Raw genomic sequence first — 15121 nt, 5'->3', positions numbered from 1 at the left:
CCCTCGGCTTCGGGGACCGTCGCTTCCGATTGGCCGCCAGATTCGGGCCCCGCCCCCAATCTACCCTCGCCCCGCCTCGGGCGGCCGCACTTCCGGCCGCTGCCCACCGCCCTAGGGTTGGTGGTCGCTTGTACACACGGGCACCGCAGGGCCGGGCGTGGTTTCCTGGCCAGGTTCAGCACCGACTTCCACCCCTATGTCCCCTCCCTTTCTCCCTGGCCAAGGAGAGCGCCTCTCTCTGGATCTAGTAAAAACGGGATCGCGGAACCCTCTGTGTTGACGGCAAATAAACAAATGAGCCAAACTCTTCATTTCTACTTCCTGGGCTAGTTCTAAACTGGAAATGGCTTGGGGGACAGATGATGATGTCAGGTTGAGATTGGGGAGGGAGACTGAAGGAGATTGTCCGACTTTATTATTATTGCAGTTACTGTTTTATGGAGACCAGCGTGGGGGTATGAAATATACAATGTGTGTTACATGGCAGTGAGCAAAATTAAAGTTTTAAATACATTATTAAAGTTTTAAATGGTATTTTATGAGCGCCTCATTAAATGACCACAATGTACCAGCGCACTACTGATTAAAATTTATGTTCTTGAGTCACATCCCTTGGTGCTTCTGTTAGCCCTCTGGATCCTATGGGGCTCCTCCCTCCCTCCCTACCTCCCTCCGTTCCTTCCTTCCTTCCTTCCTTCCTTCCTTCCTTCCTTCCTTCCTTCCTTCCTTCCTTCCTTCCTTCCTTCCTTCCTTCCTTCCTTCCTTCCTTCCTCCCTCCCTCCCTCCCTCCTTTCCTTCCTTTGTGTGGTCCCAAACCAACTTTCCTTCCTTCTTCTCTTCCTCCCTCCTCCCTTCCGCTACAGAGATCCCTCTCTCCACTGCTGTTATCAGCCAGGGACCCAGATTCTCTCTAGCGGACTCAGACTCCAAAGCTTGCTGCCCCGCCCACCCCAGAGCAGTGCGGCCCGAGGTGGCACGGCTCCTTTAAGAAGTCGGTGCCGTGTGTCCGGGAGGCGGTCCCTGCGCCGATTGGCTGAGCCTTGAGCCACGTGGCCTCCCACGGTGGCTGTGGCGGTGGCTCGCAGCCCAGACTGCCGCTTTGGAACTGGGCAGCTACCCCTTAGGCTGGGAAACCAGTTGACCCATGTACTTGAGGAAGAGTCTGGCCTGCCTCACCTTCTGTACCTGCTATCTGGCTTCTTACCTCACGAACAAGGTGATGGGGGCGGTCCTGGGGAAGGGATGATTGCACGCGTGACATCTGAGTTCCAGAACGTGGAACAAATGTCATTTCCAGATCTTTTGACTGTTTTATTTTTAAGCCCCAGTGGATGATGGAGAAGTGTCAGACTGTGAGATGCACTTCTAGAAATAGGAGTTGTTGGGTTGAACTGCACTCTTTTGCCCTAGTGGAATTCGACTGTACAATTTGTAGGCAGAGAAGCGTTTCCTGACCTGGCAAGCAGCCTTTGGCGTTTCCTGGGAAGCTGAGGGTTTTGACTGGCAAATTCCCCGGAACTTAATTTTGAACTGTGTGGACCACATTTTAGGGAAAGAAAGCAGCTGTCTTCTGTTCTCTTCCCACACATCTTTTCTTTTCTGAAACATGGCTTGCTGCCGAGCCCTGCAAGTAGAAGAGGTCACTCCATCTCCACCCCTCTTTCACACCGCGGACCGCTGCTCTCAGCCACTTGCATATATTGACAGATTCCCTCCCCCCCTCGTAAAAGATATTGTAAAATAAATATTAATATTTTGGGTTTGGGAGCCACACCTGGTTGTGCTCAGGGATCTTGAGCAACCATATGTGGTGCCAGAGTCAAATCCAGGTTGACCTGTGCAAGGCAAACGCCTTCACTCCTGTACTATCTCTCTGGCCCCCCGAGATTATTTTTGCCATGAACTTATTTCATAGTGCCAGGATACTCTTTTATGACTGAATGACAGTGATGCCCTGTTTTTGTTTCGTTAAAAGAATTGGATTTGGGGGGCCGGAGCGATAGCGCAGCAGGTAGGGCGTTTGCCTTGCATGCGGCCGACCCAGGTTCGATCCCTGGCATCCCATATGTCCCCCAAGCACCGCCAGGAGTAATTCCTGAGTGCAGAGCCAGGAGTAACCCCTGAGCATCGCTGGGTGTGACCCAAAAAGCAAAAAGAAAAAAAAAGAATTGGATTTGGTACTATGTAGGGAAATATTGGACTTTGGGGGGTTACAGTAAGGCATCACCTCCAAACAGAACCCTGGGCTGGACACCAAGCCAGAGTGGTGATACCAGGCTCAAGTGCACCTTGGTGTGGTATGTATTGCTCTTTCCTGATTACTATCTGCTTTTGCTCTCTGGAAAGAACCATAAATGCACCTGACATTGGTTCTCTTGTCTCTCTTCAGTACTTCCAAAGGATGTGATGATCTCTTGTCAATATTTTCAAAGGTTGCTTTCAAAGGATTTCCCCCATCCAGTTGATTAATTTAGAGTTCTGGGCCTTTAAACGGCTCTTTTGTTTCTTTGGTTTGGGGCCATGCCTGGTGGTGCTGGGGTGTTGAGGTGGGCTTTGTTTCATGAAGTACTCGAAGGACCCTGCAGTGCCAGGGCTCAAACCCATGGCTTTCACATGCTTAGCACGTGCTCCAGTCACCTGAACCATCTCTTGACTCTGAAGATCTGCTTGCTGTATTGAGACTTGTTGGGAGATGCTGATAGGTTTATACCCTGCATCTCTTGGTTTTGGGGATTTAATCTCTTAAATTCAGCCTAATTTTGAGTACTTTTTTTTGGTGATGATTGTTGTTTGGGGCTACACCTGGCAGTTCTCAGGGCTTCTTCCTGGCTCAGTATTCAGGGCACCATAAGGGGTACTGGGGCCTGAACTGGGTGGTTGACTGCATGCAAGACAAGCAAGTGCCTCAACCTCTGTGCTGTCTGTCTGGCCCCTAGACCCAACTTTAAAAAAACTTAAAATACCCTCTACGATAGGGTGGAATGATGTTGGTAGGCTGTTTGTCTTGCACACAGTTGGTAGAGTGTTTGTCTTGCACACAGCCAGCCTGGGTTCGATCCCTGGCACCCCAAATGGTTCCCCAAGCACCAGCACCCAGTAATTCTTGAGTGCAGAGCAGGGAGGACACCGTGGGCATTGCCTGACATGGTCCCAAAACAAACAAAATGAGAAGTCCCCTTAGAAGGGTTTTTGTGAGCATTAATTGAAATGTTGTTTATAAGGTGGTTGGCCAAGGTATTGAGTATTTATCAGGGTATATGCTCAAATTATAAGGGCTAATTACTCATAGAAGAAAAGAATGGAGGAAGAAAATACAGGTTTTGCATCTGATATCAAACAGTAACAATTGGCTCTTTTTTTTTTTTTTTTTTGCTTTTTGGGTCACACCTGGTGATGCACAGGGGTTACTCCTGGCTCTGCACTCAGGAATCACCCCTGGCGGTGCTCAGGGGACCATATGGGATGCTGGGAATCGAACCTGGGTCAGCCGCATGCAAGGCAAATGCCCTACCCTCTGTGCTATTGCTCCAGCCCCACAATTGGCTCTTAATAGACTTTATTTTTCTTTCTGGGAGAGGTACCTAAACTATAAGAGACTTGAAGTACCTACTCAGAAATATGTGACCCAGGCTTTTCCATTTAACTGTCCTAACTAACTAACTAACTTGAGGATATTACATTTAACTTTAAAGCAGAATGGCCTTCCTTTCGTTACATAGACGGAACATTAATAACAGGGTCTTTCCTGGAAACTCACAAGCCATGGCATTTTTTTAAAAGTATATTTAAACAGAACAGTCATTAGGTAGCTGTGTACTTCTTCCAGCCCTGGATGCTCAATTTTATTTAGGTATTGATTGACTGGGCTTATTGGGGAGAGTGCGCTATTACCATAATCAATGTGATGAAGACCGAGTATTGCCATGTATATCATGCTTTAAGGAGCTAGATACAAATAAACAAAATTGTCATGTTCCCAGGGAATATCTAATGTGAAAAATAGAAATAATAGATTCCTGAGGTTGGGGAGATCACTCTAAGGACTGGAGCACAGTGCTTTGAATTTGGGAGTCCCAAGTTTGACCCTGGTGCTGCATGGTCCCCCTAGCACCAAAGGGGTAGCCCCAACCACCACTGAGCGTGGCCCCCAAGTAAACAAAATCAAAATCAAAATCACAGATTTCCAATTTAAACAATCCCCTAAGGGTATCCTTCTGCGTTTTCCACAATGCTTTGCAATACTTTTAGAATACATTTAGAGCTATTGGGAGATGATATAACTGGCCAAGTAGCACTAGGTGTCAAACCTAGGGCTCCCTCAAACTCAGCATGTATTCCTGCCCATTGACCTAGCTCCCTGCCCCTACTTCCTCCCTCCCTCCCTAACCCACTTCCTTCCTCCCTCCCTCCCTCCCTCCCTCCCTCCCTCCCTCCCTCCCTCCCTCCCTCCCTTCCTTCCTTCCTTCCTTCCTTCCTTCCTTCCTTCCTTCCTTCCTTCCTTCCTTCCTTCCTTCCTTTTTCCTTTCCTTTCCTTTCCTTTCCTTTCCTTTCCTTTCCTTTCCTTTCCTTTCCTTTCCTTTCCTTCTTTTTTCCCCTTATCTATTTCTTTATTTTTCCAAAAGTCAGAAAACAATCATTTTCCAAACAAAACAGGCAGGATACAAGTGGAAATAGGTATTACTGGCTTTCTGTTATGCCTGCTTTTGTTTGGGGGTGGGAGGTACACCCAGCTGTGCTCAGGGCTTTCTCCTGGCTCTATGCTGCAAGAATCACTCCAGCTGGGGCTTTGATGACCCTATACATTTCTGGGAATTGAACCTAAATTGGCTGCATGCAAAGCAAGTAACTTTACCTGCTGTACTATATACGCACACATACACACACACAATACACAACACACAACACAGACACAGTTTCTTTATTTTTTTATTTTCATATCTTTTGTGTTTCCTTTCTCCTTCAGTTATTTATTTATTTTTTGCTTTTTTTGGGGGGTCACACCCAGTGATGCTCAGGGGTCACTTCTGGCTCTGCACTCAGGAATTACCCCTGGCCGTGCTCGGGGGACCATATGGAATGCTGGGAATCGAACCCGGGTCGGTCTCGTGCAAGGCAAATGCCCTACCCGCTGTGCTATCACTCCAGCCCCTCTCCTTCAGTTATTTCCCTCTAGTTGCAGAAAAAATTATTTTAAGAAATCTTGTATTTCTGAGCAAGAAAGATGGCTCAAAGGGCTGCAGCACAGGCTTTGCATGCAGGGAACCTAGGTTCAGTCCCCAGCACCACATGCTCCCTGGAGCACTGAGCCGGAAGTAAGTAGCCCCTGTCCAATGCTGGGTGTGGCCTAAAAACTATTAAAAAAAATCAAAACCAAAATGGAATTTTGTATTTCTTAGTCTCACCTCTTCTCACGTATAATAAAGTGATTGGTTTTTGTTCAGTTTGGAAATCAAGTCTGCCGGCTTTCCTGGCCACCAGCTGAGCCCTGTGTCTTCTCCAGCAGTTCCGGGGCCTGGGGTGGACAGGGGTCTGTCCTTCCCCACAGCGTGTCTGGCTCCTGTCTGTCGGCAGAGTCCACCTCTGTCCTCCTGCTGACGTCTTCCTTCAAATTACATTTTGTTCTGAATAACACTTTCTTGTGGGTGACCTGAGAAACTGGTAACAGGAGAAATATCAAGGACTTCGGTTCCACTTCTCAGAGATTTTTTTCACCCTCTATTCTCTAGCCAGGTGAGGCGTTCACTTCAGCATTTTATCTCTCCTAGTGTGTAGGCCAAGGCTCGGCACACATTAACTAAGTATATTTACTTAGTTGTTTTTATGAATTTGTTACAGGTGATATAGGGCGTGACCCAGTCTTGTCAGTATTTTATTTTTTACTTAAAATATATATATATTTGGGCTCTGCCTGGCAGTGCTCAGGGGCTACTCCTGGTCCTGTGCTCAGAAGTGACCCTTCCTATAGGGGCCATCTGTGGTTGGTGCTGGGGATCAAACTGGGATTGACAGCATGCAAGGCAAGTGCCTTGACCCCTGTATTATGTGTCTGGTCCTTCTCTGTCTCTATTTTAGAGTAAAAATATTGGGTATGGGTGGGTGGAGGTGTATCTTGACTTTCCTGAGTGATAGACTTCAGGAATGCATGAGGGCTTGTCTAAAACTCACAGACTAAGCAACAACACTCGGCAAAGGCTATAGCTTTGAGGTGTTCTGACAAGGGGAATGATGTGTAGTTTAATCCATGGGGTGGGGCTGCGGTGGGGGAATCAATGTATGAACTTTCCTAAAGTCAATATACTATCCTCCATTTTTTCATATCATACAGAGACTCAGAGACCTTGCCCAAAGTCATTTAATGATTTTAGACTCCTTTATTGGGTGCAAGGGACACCACGCCTGGCAGTGCTCAGGCTTACTCCTAGCTGTATGCTCAGGGATTACTCCTGGAGGGACTTGGGGGGACCTTATCGGGTGCCAGGAATTGAACCAGACTCAGCCCATAAGGTTCTGTAAATTTGATTAAGTTTGTAAAACATTATAAATTCAGGGACGAGAGCAATAGTACTGTGATAGGGCACATAAGGCTGACCAGGGTTTGGTCCCTGGCATCCCATATGGTCCCCAGAGCCCCTCCAGGACTGATCCCTGAGTGCAGAGACTGGAGTAAACCCTAAACGTCTTTGGATGTGGCCTAAAAAACAAACATAAAAGATTATTTAAGGGGGCGTGGGGTCGCTCGATGATAGTACAGCAGGTAAGCTGCTTGCCTTGCATATGGCAGACTCAGGCTCAATCCCTGGCATCCAGTGTGGTCCCCTGAGCCTTGCCAGGAGTGATTCCTGAGCTCAGAGCCAGGAGTTAGCACTGAACACAGCCAGTTGTGGCCCAAAAAAAATATTTTAAAAAGGAAATAAATACCAATTCACCTTAGCTAAATTAGTTTATTTAATAAAAAATATCTTGAAGATGCTAAAACACAGTAAAAATTTTAAGACACCTAAGCAGAATTAGAAGAAAAAAATTCTTAGAATGCAAAAACCAAACCAAAAGGACAACGAATGAAAGAATTACTAAGAGATTTCACTTACTTAAAGAGTAGTAGTGAGATAACATGAGGCCCCCATAGCCATGCCACCAGTCTCTGCGCCAGGCTGTTTCACTCAGGGCGCCCCAGCGGGGAGCGGGTGAGAGCCCTGCGTGCCCCAAGGGCCTAGCCCTGGCAGCCAAAAACCTCCGCAACCCGGCCGCTACCACGCTCAAGGCCGCTCCCCACATACTCGGGCCGAGCATCACATATGAGTAAACGTATTCCTGGACTGCGCAGCCGCGAGACACAGAAGACACTCACTACCCATTCTCCATAATTACCACACCACATTTGATGGGGTTCAGAGAGTAGGCAACAAATCATAGAGGGAAATACATATATATATATATATATGCGTTTATACATATTTTCAGATATATATACCAAAGTTCATATCACCCAAACTTTAACAACATGTTAGTGATATCCCATAGAATGTCTTAATGGCTCCCGCCAAAATAGAACAATCTTCACACTGTTTCTTTTATGAACACTTTTTTGTAAGCATGTTCAGCTTTACTTCTTAACAAACAATACAAAATACATTATTTCAGTTGTGTTTTGCAACAGGGATTGGGGCTTGGATGGAAACATCCCGAATTTGGTGGTGGGAAGGTGTAATGATAGTGGGATTGGTGTTTGAATATTAAATGTAATCAAATATTGTAAACTAACTTATAAAATAAAATAAATTAAAAGAAAAGAGTAGTAGTGAAAGGAGTTAAATTTCTAGGCAACTGGACAATAGAAGATTTCATCCAAGAGTTTTTCCAGTTTTCTAGGAGTCACTGTCACTACAACATGGCACTTCTGGGGTTTGGGAAGACACAGAGTGGCTGGAAGTTGATGCCCTCAGACCCAGAGGCTGTGCTTTTCCTTCACACTTGATACTGATTTCATTCTCTTTTATCTCCAATGTGGACAGTCTTTAGGGGAGCCTTGTAGAAGCAAGCCTACCCTCCTTAGAATGACATGGAAGGTTATTTTTCCTAGTATATGATATTTGGGGGTAATAAAGAGCTTTTTTTGGGAAGTTGAATATACTTACATTTCTTTAATAGAGTTTTTTGGATTATATAATTAAAAATGTTCATTTATCTGGTATTTGTTTTTCAGTATGTCCTGTCAGTCTTGAAATTTACCTATCCTACGTTATTCCAAGGGTGAGTATCTTTTATGCTCATTCTGTGCATTTGAAAAATATCCTACCAGCATCTTAAATGTTTGATAAAACGTGAATGGACCAAAAGCTATAGTTTTCAACTTTTTTACACCTGAGGAATGGCACAGTGGAAAACTATGGGCTGTTGAAAACCACAGAGTATGCATTACACTTAGAGAATTAAGTCAGAAGGAGAATGACATTCACCCATGTGTAAAATGCAGAGAAGATAAGACTAGATAAATAAAACAAAAAGAAATATTTCAGCTAAAGACCAGTTTGTAGTTATTAGAAGGAAAAGGGAAAATGTGTGTGTGTGTTTGTATATGTGTGTGTGTGTGCAAATCAGGTAAACAGGGATAATGGTGAGAATTTTGGTGGTATACACATGTTGATTTTCAGTGATGCATACAAGTATCTTTACTGGGGACTGGAGCAATAATTCAGTGGGCAGGGCACTTGCCTTGCATGTGGCTGACCCAGGTTCAATCCCCAGGGGGTCCCCCGAGTCACTCCAGGAATGATTCTTGAGTGCAGAGCCAGGAGTGAGCCCTATACACCCCAGGTCTAGCCCCAAACCAAAAATATATTTACTGATTGCATAGGGTTTTTTTCTATCAAAGATTGTAATTTATATAGCTATTCCTTTTTGATTTACCTTGTCTTTTTTGTTTGGGGGCCATATCTGGCCATGCTCAGTGGCTGCTCCTGGCTCTGTATTTTGGGGCTGCTCCTAGCACCCCTCTCATTCCTCTTGTCATTCACTGGGCATTTTGCTTCCTCCAGAGCTCAGGGGCCCAGGTGGTGCTGGGGATCCGGCCTGGGCCTCCTACATGCAAATCATGGGTTAAGCCCATTGAACTGTCTCTCTGACCCAAATATATTTTATTTTTGGGCGTTTAAGTTGTTTTCCACTTGGGCACATAAAAATAATGCTAAGAAGGGGCTGGAGCGATAGCACAGTGGGTAGGGCATTTGCCTTGCACGCGACCAACCCGGGTTCAATTCCCAGCATCCCACATGATCCCCTGAGCACCGCCAGGAGTGATTCCTGAGTGCAAAGCCAGGAGTAACCCCTGAGCATCGCCGGGTGTGACCCAAAAAGAAAAAAAAAATGCTAAGAGCCAAATCCCATCTTCCACTCACCAGACCAGATACTAGTAGTAAGTCTCCCTCCCCTGCTCCTGCTGAGGACAGCCGAAAATGTCCCCAGATGCTACTGCTCTCACCTAGGCTGGCTGAGGGCACAGCCCGCATCAGTTTGTTCTCTCCGGCTGGGTTGGGAACTTCACAGAGGAGACATAGAAAGTGGGTCTCTGAGGAGGAGCCCGTGTTCATGACCCACGGGGAGAGGGGAGATCATCATAGGTCACCATGTGATAACTCTCCGAAACAATAGTGCGTCCTGGGGGCTGCTGGGCAATCAATTGCTCCTCATAAGGGTGGAACGTGGCTGGAAGGACAAGGGACAGCGCGGGTCCTGGTGGTCAGAGGGTGGTAGTTCCAGGCTTGTGTGTCACACAGACTGTCCTGGAGGCCGGGATTTCTCAATGGCCACACTTCAGTCTATAGTAATTGTTTCTGAGATGACGTCTTAAGTCATTGCTACAAACAGGGTTTGGGGATCTCTGAATGATTCTCCTGAAAATCCAAAGCCAGTTAGGGCCAGAGAGATAATAAAGGGTCAAGGCACTTGCCTTCTATGTAGCAACCTAGATTTTAATCCCTGACAACACATAGGGTCCCCCAAGAACTGCCAGGAGTGATTCCTGAGCAGAGTCAGGAGCAAGCCCTGAGCATTGCCAGATGTGACCCCAAAACAAACCAACTGAACAAATATGCTAAAAACAGGAAGAAAATGAAAACCAGAAGACCAGTTATCAAGATGTCTTGTACACCCTGTTTCTCACTTAGCATTTTGCTTTGCTGCTCGCTGGGAGGAAGAGAGGGATGCTCAGCCCGTGACCCTATAACCTTGGCAGGCTGAGTGAGTGGGTCTCATGTGAGTGTTTTTTTTTTTTTAGTTTTTTTGGTTTTGGGGTCACACCCAGCAATGCTCAGGGCTTAATCCTAGCTCTGCACTCAGGATCACTGCTGGTGAACTCGGGGGACCATATGGAATGCTGGGGATCAAATCCTGATCCACTGGATTAGTATGAACAGCAAACACCCTACCTGCACTCATGACCCAAGTGAGTTGTGGCGGAACCTGTGAGCAGCAGCCTGTGGCATCAGGAAGACTCAGCTGTTGTTTTGTGGTTTGTTTGGGGAGTTCTCCCCACCAGTGGTGCTCAATGTCACCCCCAGATAGTGCTCAGGGGACCATGTGGTTTCAGATCAAACCCGGCCCTCCTGTATATGCAGAGCTAGTATATATATCTGATATACATGTATATACATGTATATACATCTAATATATATACATATATATCAGCCCCTTAAACTATTCCTTTTCCCCCCCTCTTCCCCCCTAAATGATAGAATACAGCAATTGAAATTTCATTTTAGAGGAGCCCCTCTGTCTGCTCTGTGAGAATGGTTGATGTGGGCACACTTGGGGTGGGGCATGTGTAGAGGACAAAAGCTGTGGGCCAGGTGTGAGCTGCTGAGAGCCTGGCGGAGGCAGAGGGTGGAGGTGAGGCTTAGGCGTCGAGAGTCTCTGGGGAAGAATGAGTGGGAGGTTTCCAGGAGAAAGGGAGGTGGGGTGAAGGCAGGGCTAGGCTCATCCAGGTTTCCAGTTTGGCTGAATAGGAATAAGAGGATGAGGATGGGGGAGGAGAAATTCAAGTCATGCTTTAGGCTTGTTGGTATCTAGGGGTTTCTGTGTGGCTGTATCCAGGAGAGAATGAGGGTTTGGAATGCATCCTTGAAGACTGAAGGTTAGAGTGGGGGCCTGGGGAAGGTTGAGCGGGAAAAGTCTAGAAGATAAGAAGCTGTCAGTGTCAGCACTGAATGGGAAGCTGGACCCGGGAAGCTAGTAGAGACTGGGTGGGTGACCTGAGAACGTGGTGAAGATTGACTGCACTGTCCGTGGACAGGCTGCACTGGGCGGTGTCTGAGACTATGGCACTCTAAGAAACTCACTGACCTTCCCCCTCATTGTAAACAGAAGATTTTTCCCTCATTTTTTTTATTTTTTTTAATTAGAAAAAAAAAAAGGGCTGGAGAGATAGTGGATAGGGTGCTTGCTTATATGCAGCCAAATTGGGTTCCATCCCCAGCATCACATGGTCCCCTGAATACAGCCAGGAGTAACCCCTGAGCATCAGCAGGTGTGGCCCCAAAGCAAAACATTTTTTAAATGTGGGATCAGAGTGAGGGTCAGCAAGATAGTATAGTGGGTAGGGTGCTTATCTTACAGGTGGCCAGCCCTGGTTTGATCTCTATTACCTCATACCCCCTAAAGCACCAGCAGGAGTGATTGATTTCTGAGTGTAGAGCCAGGAGTAACACCTGAGCATCACCAGATGTGGACCAAAAACAAAACTAAAGAAAAAAAAATTTAGAATGAGAGAGACAGAACAGCAGTTAAGGTGCTTGCCATGCATGTGTCCAACATGGATTTGATCCCTGGCATCCCTTTTGATCCCCCAAGCCAGCCAGTAGTGATTCCTGACAGAGCCAAGAGTAAACCATGAGCACCACTGGTGTGGCCCAAAGACCAAAAAAAATTTTTTTAAAAAATATTTTGGTAATATGGTTGTAGTTGTTTACAGATGTATAAACTTACTGATACAAAGTCACCACCTCATGACCAACAATGTGTAAAATCCCCTCCACCACTAGTATGATCTTCTTTATTGATACATTTTATATTCATGGCCAAGAATTTGTCACTGTTCAATACTGTCTATTTGCTTGATTTGTTTCTTTATTCCACAGATGAATAAGATCATTTGGTACTTGTTCTTCCCTTCTTACTTACTTTGCTTAGTATGATACCCTCCAGTTTTATCCATATTGCATCAGACTTTAAGAATTCATTGTTTCTTATAGCTGCATAGGATTCCATTGTGTGTAGTGTGTGTGTGCCTGTGTGTATGTGTGTGGTGTGTGTACGTGTGTGTAGTTCCACTTCTTTATCCAGTCATCTGGACATTTGGGTTATTTCCACATCCCTGCGATTGTTCTCAGCTCAACAATGAACATGGGCATGCACCTGTCTTTTTGAATGCTCACGTTGACCTTTGTTCTTTCCTAGGTGGCAGACATTTCTAGGTGGCCTCTTGCTTCATGTATCGTGGAAACTGGGCTGGGTGGAGATCAACAGCGCTTCAAGGTAGCACCCTACTGTGCTTGATTCGTGACCATTTTCTTTGGGATTATGTAATTAGTTGGGTGTTATATCGGGAGACATGGGTATGTATTTGCCTTATTTAGTCTCAGCTCCCTTCTAGCCCTGAGATTCAGTAATTTTAAACTCAAATAGAACTCAGGTTTTGAATTGAGGTATAAATTTACAATACCCTGTTCACTGGACTTTGTTTTAAATCATAAGATCACAAGGAGTGAGATATTAACTCTGCTTTAAAATTATTTAGTGGGCTACAGAGAGTTGAATGGTCTATGCACCTACTTTGTATGTGAGAGGCCCAGGTTCGAATCCTATTACTGCATGAGTTCATTAAGCACCAGTGGGAGTGACCACAGAGCCAGGAGTAGCCCTCAAGCACTGCCAGCTATGACCAAAAAATCAAAACAAAGCAATATTATGCAATTTAAAATTTCTCTTTGGATTGGGGGCCACACCTGGTGGTGCTTGGAGTAGCAGTTAGCACCAGAGAGCAAATCTGTATCTCCCACATGCGAAGCACAAGCGCCAGCTCTTTGAGCTATTTCCTCAGCACAAACTTATTTAGAGATTATCTTCTTGATAATTTTTCAATCTGATTTGAAGTTACTTCTCACAATAGCTGGAAGTCGTACAGAGTGGGCCAGAGAGACACATGGCGGTTAAAGTGCCCACTTCACCCAGTTTGCTAGTCATTCCTCCATCCCCACCAAAAAGGCAATGAAACTATGAGGAATTCCATTGGTGTTGGATGGCTAAGTAAAATATGATGTGGACATACAATATTTTATTCAGACTTAAAAAGAAAATTCTAAGTCCAGAGAGATCGTCTGATAGATGAAGAGAGTTCCTCAGGATTCTTTCCCTGTGAGAAGCGACCCTCCCAGGGTGGAAGTTTGAGACCCACTGGACACCATTGTCTCTTGAGCTCTCAAGAGTTGTAAGTTGTAAGGGCTGGAGGGATAGTACAGCAGATAAGGTGCTTGCCTTGCGCGTGGCTGACCCAAGTTCAATCCCAGGCATCCCAAATGATTCCCTGAGTTTACCAGAGTGAACCCTAAGCACAGAGCCAGGAGTAAGCCCTGAGTACAGCAGGGTGTGGCCAAAACTAAACAATCAACCACAAGAAGTGTAGATTCTTGGGGCCTGAGCGATAGTGCAGCAGGTAGGGCATTTGCCTTGCACACAGCCCTGGGTTCAATCCCCAGCATCCCATATGGTCCCCTAAACATCTCCAGGAGTGATTACTAAGTGCAGAGCTAGGTTTAACCCTGGAACACCGCTGGGTTTGGCCCCCAAAAACAGAAACAAACCAAAAAAAAGTTGCAGATTCTAGAACTGGAGAGATCATTCAGAGATTAAGGTACTTGCCTTATATCCAGCTGTAGCCACACAGTGGTTCAAATCCTGCCACTGCATTTGCTCCCGAAGCACTGCCATGTGTGGTCCCTGAACAGTGCTGAGTGCGTGCACACACGAGTGTAGTACCAGAAAGATAGCATATGAGATAAGGTGCTTGTCTTGCATGTCGCCGATTCCAGTTTGATCCCTGGAATCACATATGCCTCTCTGAGCACCACCAGGGGTGACTCCTGTCCAGAGCCAGAAGCCGCCTCTGCACACTTTCACCCCAGAAAGTGAACAGTTCTGCTCATCTCAGAGATCCTTGGTGTATCTCCTTTGACTCACTCTGCATTCCTTCTAGGGACCCACCGTCTCCTTAGGGGGTTTCACAGTCGCATGGTTGATGTTAAAATTCATTGAACATTTTGTTGTGTTTGTGCTGAGGGGCCCTGATGATTAACAATCACTGGTGCAGCTCAGAATTCCCACGGGCCATCGCCCTGGCTGAGGCCCCAGCCCAGTGCTCCTTTGTGTGCCGGGGCTGGTGGCTGGTGGCCCTGGCTGCACTTTCCCAATGGGCTGCATTTCCTGATGACGTGGTTGGGGAGCTCTGCAGGAGGGCTGCATCAAGGGGAAGGCAGCGGAGGCTGCACTCTGCAGATCAGTGGCAGGCAGGCAGACAGTTTGGGGTCCTGGGGTGTTTGTGGAGCGGGAGTTTTAATGTTGGGGCTGGACAGTGGGTGCCAAATAGCCTATGCCACACAGTGCTCTGTTGTCCTTAACACCCAGAGCGCAGAATCTCAAATACAGTATGTAGTGGCACCACCTTTCTTATGTTAATAGTGCTTAAAATTTCATTGGTTTGGGGGAGTTGTTTGGGCCGTACCTGCAGTGCTCAGGAGGGACCCCTGCCATACTCTGCAGACCACGGGCAGTGCGGGGATTGAACCAGGCAGGGTTGGCCTCATGCAGAGGAAGCCTTTTAGCTCCAGCACAGTGATACTCGTGGGTGCAACTTGGGACTCGCACGTGGCTGTGGCTCAGCTAACCCCGATGCAGCCCATCCATGTCTGCTGTCTCAGACGGTTTCTGGCCCTGCCCTTGTTGACTCCACCAAGTGACCCGGAAATCCTGCCCCTCCCAGGGCATCTGCCCTGTAAGCAAACTCGGCAGTTGTGGCCCAGTGGTGGACAGTCTCTGGAAGTCTTCCAAGAAGGATGGCACTGGTTTCTCGTGA

The 15121-nt window shown here is 46.6% G+C and overlaps 1 protein-coding gene across 2 annotated transcripts in view; it reads left to right on the top strand.

Moving 5' to 3' along the window:
- Positions 1 to 1067: 1067 nt before the first annotated feature.
- Positions 1068 to 15121, top strand: part of TMEM241 (transmembrane protein 241) — a 117253-nt gene continuing 103199 nt past the window's right edge. For both annotated transcript variants that reach the window (XM_055129339.1, XM_055129337.1), the window contains exons 1-3: positions 1068 to 1216; positions 8204 to 8250; positions 12451 to 12528. In XM_055129339.1, the coding sequence (XP_054985314.1) occupies positions 1145 to 1216; positions 8204 to 8250; positions 12451 to 12528 (197 nt within the window). In that variant the 5' untranslated portion in view covers positions 1068 to 1144. The remainder of the gene's footprint in view (positions 1217 to 8203; positions 8251 to 12450; positions 12529 to 15121) is intronic.

Source organism: Sorex araneus, chromosome 2 (assembly GCF_027595985.1).
Source record: "Sorex araneus isolate mSorAra2 chromosome 2, mSorAra2.pri, whole genome shotgun sequence".
In the NCBI taxonomy this organism is placed as follows: Eukaryota; Metazoa; Chordata; class Mammalia; order Eulipotyphla; family Soricidae; genus Sorex; species Sorex araneus.
This window is presented reverse-complemented; position numbering and strand designations above follow the sequence as displayed.